The 4,233-nt window shown below is 61.0% G+C and overlaps 1 protein-coding gene across 1 annotated transcript; it reads right to left on the bottom strand.

Annotated features, from left to right (window-relative positions):
* Positions 1-1,272: 1,272 nt before the first annotated feature.
* LOC103912172 (avidin-like) lies at positions 1,273-3,328 on the bottom strand (the record flags this gene model as incomplete). Its single annotated transcript, XM_009334373.1, is given in 4 exon segments — positions 1,273-1,379; positions 2,528-2,605; positions 2,608-2,643; positions 3,118-3,328. Coding segments are annotated over 4 exon segments (432 nt in total), but the record flags the coding sequence as incomplete, so codon positions are not given.
* Positions 3,329-4,233: the final 905 nt, after the last annotated feature.

Genomic DNA, 4,233 nt, shown 5'->3' with positions numbered 1-4,233 from the left:
GTCCTCCCGGCTGCAGCCATGTTCCCACTCCGACGGCCCACCCAACCCACGCCGGGGGGACCTGCCCTTCCCCAGCGGCTCCCTTGGGCGAGGCAGGCTCTGCAGCACCGCATCCCCCCTGCCCTAACAGGGTCCAGACCCACCAGGGTCACCTCAGGCTGCCCGGCAGGGATGGGTGCAAGGGGGCTGGGCAAGGAGGGGCTGTCCTGTGCGAGCCCAGCATTGCCCGTTAGCCCCACGCTGGGCAGGCGCCACTGCCTCCCTCTGCTTAGCTGCACCAAAGCATCACGCAGCAGACTTCCCGGCAGAGGAAAAATCCTGCTGGCTGCCTGCGTGGCTCCCGGTGCCCCCGCGGTGCCGTCCCAAGGTGTCCCCCAGCACTTACTGGAGAACTTGTCCCAGCGCACGGTGAAGGCAAAGGTGGGCCAGCCCCCCTCACCGGGCTGCTGCTGGGCTCCCTTCAGGGGGGAGGCGTGGGCGCAGCCACCAGCGAGGGTGACCCGCGTGAGGTATTTCCCCTGGAAGTCCCCGTCGTCCCTCACCGCCGAAATCTCCATCAGAGAGTCCTGCTCATTCCTCCACAGCCCGCTGAGCTGGCACTGAAGGGACACGGCCACGGACCCTCTGCCCCTGCACATGCTGCAGAGGGGGACCCCATCCCTCCCACCGCCCCACAGCCAGAGCCACAAGCCCTGCTGCGAGTGTGACGGCGGGGCACGGCTCTCCCTGTTCCCAGTTTGGGGAAATGCTCCCCCGGGTGCTGCTGGCTGCTGAGCAGATGGTACAGCAAGGCCAGCGTGTCCCAGCCCGTCAGCATGCATGGTACGCCCAGAGACAGACCCCCATGGGAGGGAATGCCCTGTGCATGGTGCCCCTCAGCACAGACCCCGTGGGAGGGAGTGCCTTGTGCATGGTGCCTCTGTGGGAGCAAAGCTTTGTGGAGGTGGTACCAGCTGGCTGGGCACGACCCAGAGATACCCTGCCCATTGCCTGGACTAGGTGCTTGTCCCAGCCTAAAATGGCATTTAAGAGAGAACCCCTGGCTGCCCGTGCTGCATCCCAGTGCCATGTCTGCCGCATCCCTATCATCACCTGTCCCCGTACCTTCTTCTCCGCAGGGGTGACCCACGCCACCAGGGCCAGGGCAAGGACCAGGGCGAAAGCGCCGCTCCCCATGGCTGCAGGGCTGCGAAGCATGTGGCACGGCTCCCTCCCAGCCCTGTGCCCTGGTCCCCTTTATAGGGCTGTAATTGGAGCCCCGCAGGCACCGGGCTAGCAGCCGTGGGGTGGGTGGCCTGGTGGCAGGGCGCCCAGGACAGGCGAGGTGAGGAGGTCTGTGTGACCTGGGCAGTGCTGGAGGAACGCGAGGGTGAGCACGGCTGTGGAGAGAGGTGGGGGTGCAGGGATGGTTTGCACATCCACGATCCAAGAGGCTCTGCCAGCCCATTCCTTGCTCTGCGATGGAATCCTTGGGGTGGGCACAGCCTGGCACTGCCCCCACTGCCCCGTCCCAGTGCTGTCACCCAAACAGCACTGCAGCAAGCACAGCCTGACCAGCTCTTCTCTGCTGCACTGAAGGGTGGTGTGTCTGCCCACGGGAGTTTGTCCTCGTGACAGTCCCCTCCTGTATTACAAGTTTCTGCTGTTGTTTCTAAGCTGTTTTTTCTCCTGGCTGTGCTGGGCTTTCCCTGGGTCTGGGAGCTGTGACTGTCACTGCAGCGGGAGCTCTTGGGCACCCCGGAATTAATCCCTCTTGTCAGTGCAGAAGGGCTTTTCTGGAAGACATGTAGATATAGAATTTGCTTGTCCCCGTGGAGGGGATGCCCTGTGCATGGTGCTCCCAGGCACAGACCCCATGGGAGGCGATGCTGTGTGCATGGTGCTTTGAGTCTGGGCAGGGTACAGCTACATGGCAGAGCCCTGTCTGAGCCCTCCCAAGGAGTCCCTAATGGCACAAGACTGTAACAAGGACGGGCAGGTGGGCAGGGGTCCTTGGACCACCTGGTTTTTACACAGCGACACGGCACAGCCACCTCCTCCGAGATATCTCTCCAACCAGGTGAACATGTCACTGCTGATGCTGCAGGGGAAGACAGAGCTGGCACCTGGCTGTGTCCAGTTCAGGAGGGATCTCTCTGGCCCCTGCCCTGCCCAGGAGATGAGCATCTGCTTTGAGCATCCTCCAGAGACACATCTACCCCAGGCTTGAAGACACCAGGAGGGCCACTCTCCTCTTCCCAGGGAGCAGGATGTGGTGATGCCCATGTGCAAATTGCACATTGTTTTTAATTATAAAATTATAGTAGCTGCATTCAGCTCCCATCCCAGGGACTTGCTCCAAAAGCCCTTGGGGTCCCGGCACCAATCTCTCTTGCTTGCTGCCCAGCTGGCTCCCAGCACTGGCACCCACCCCCCAGGTCTCAGCGCTCCCCCCGGGGTCTCCATGCTGCACCCATGAGTGCAGCCCCAGCATGGAGTAAGAATGGAGAAGTGCCCGGCAGCCCTGCTCTGCCCGGGGCACACCCACTGGCTTTCCAGTCATCCTCGAGGCTGTCAACCTCGTCTTGCACAATCCACGCAGTCCTCAGTATTTCCTTCCCATCCTTTCCGCGAAGCACTGGCCCATGGAGGCGGTGGTGGAGACTGCAGGGAAGGGGTGGGAGGTGGAAGAGGGTGCTGGGTTGGGGTTTTCCCTCTGTCAGGCAGACAGCTTGCCAGTTTTGGAGCAGAAAAGGCTGCTTGCGGGTGGGTGATGTTTCCCTACCCAGGCTCCTGTCCTGCTGGGACCAGGGACATGGCACTGGACAGGCATGGGATATGCAGGACGTGGGGGGATGAGCCCAGCTGAGCCCTGCCTCTCCTCGTCCTGGGCAGGACCTGCCTGGAGAAGAACCAGAGGTGGGGACCAGGAGATGCCACCAGCCATGCAGCTCTGGGGTCAAGGATGGGGGAGCATCAGGGACACCACAGGAGGGCAGGGTACCATCAAGGACACTGCAGGGGAGGGCAGAAGAGCATCAAGGACATCACAGGGAGGGCAGGGGAGGTCTGGGGACACCGCAGGGAGGGCAGGGGAGGTCTGGGGACACCACTGGGAGGCTGGGAAAGGAGAAGCACCTGAAAAGCTCCAGTTGACGGTGAAGCCAAAGGTGGGCTGGCTCTTCTGGTTCGTGTGGTGCTGGGATCCCTGCAGCGGTGACACCTGGATCTCATTTGTGGTGGCACTCACGGCCGTGTGGTAGGAGCCAGCGAAGTTGCCTTCTCCGTTCACGGCCCCGATGGTCATGTTGGAGCCCAGGTCATTCATCCAGCTCCCGGTCAGCACGCACTGGAGCGGAGGGGACTCAGCGTTGGTGCTGCAGCACAGCTCAAGTGCAGGCAGGGTGGCAGGAACGGGCACCCCCAGAAGCCACAGAAGGGAAACTGGACAAGCCACAGGTCCCCCGTCCACCCAAGAGTCTGTACTGCCAAGTGTGATGAGCTCAGCCGTGGGTTGGGGAGGCAGGTCGCATCTGGGAGGGTGTCCTGGCTCCCTGGCAGCCCCAGAGAGTTCTGGGGACCTGACCGAGGAGCTCCTCCATCCTCCCAGGATGATGGTCCACACACGGCAAGGCTGCAGCCAGAGCTGGGCAAGGAGAGAGGTGGAGGAGCAGAGCAGGTTGTGTGGTCCTGACCTGGGGGCTGGCAGGAGTGACAACCACGTGGACATGGCAGAGGGGGCAGGAGCTACGGGACTTCATTTACAAGTGCAGTTATAGGCTTGAAAATCAGATTTGTTCTTTTGTCATCACTGTGCCTGTGAGCACACCCGGACTGACCAGCCATGGAGTCCCTGAGTGACCTGGGAACCCCCTGGCTCCATCCGCTTAGGTGGGACAACAGCCAGACTGAAACAGATGTTGGGCACTGAGATGTGGGGCACTGAGATGTTCAGTGTTGAGACATTTGTAAACAGTCGTTAGGAACAGTCCCTGAAGAAATGGTTGCATAAGACAGACTTCTGCATGCGGTTAAGACATGTAAGTGCTGGAGGACCCCTGAAACAGAGACTCCTTCTCCATCCGGACAGTGACCAACTGTTTGAGGGATTTGATCCTCTATGTGAGCATGCCAAGATCCCAATAAATCAGTTTTCCTTTTTTTAACCAATACACTACGTGTGAGCACCTGTGCAACACAGACACAGCAGCAGTGATACACTGTGCGTGACTGCAAGGTGCCTCCTGCCTCCTC

The sequence above is a fragment of the Pygoscelis adeliae genome, unplaced genomic scaffold, assembly GCF_000699105.1.
Source record: "Pygoscelis adeliae isolate BGI_AS28 unplaced genomic scaffold, ASM69910v1 Scaffold1671, whole genome shotgun sequence".
Classification (NCBI taxonomy): Eukaryota; Metazoa; Chordata; class Aves; order Sphenisciformes; family Spheniscidae; genus Pygoscelis; species Pygoscelis adeliae.
This window is presented reverse-complemented; position numbering and strand designations above follow the sequence as displayed.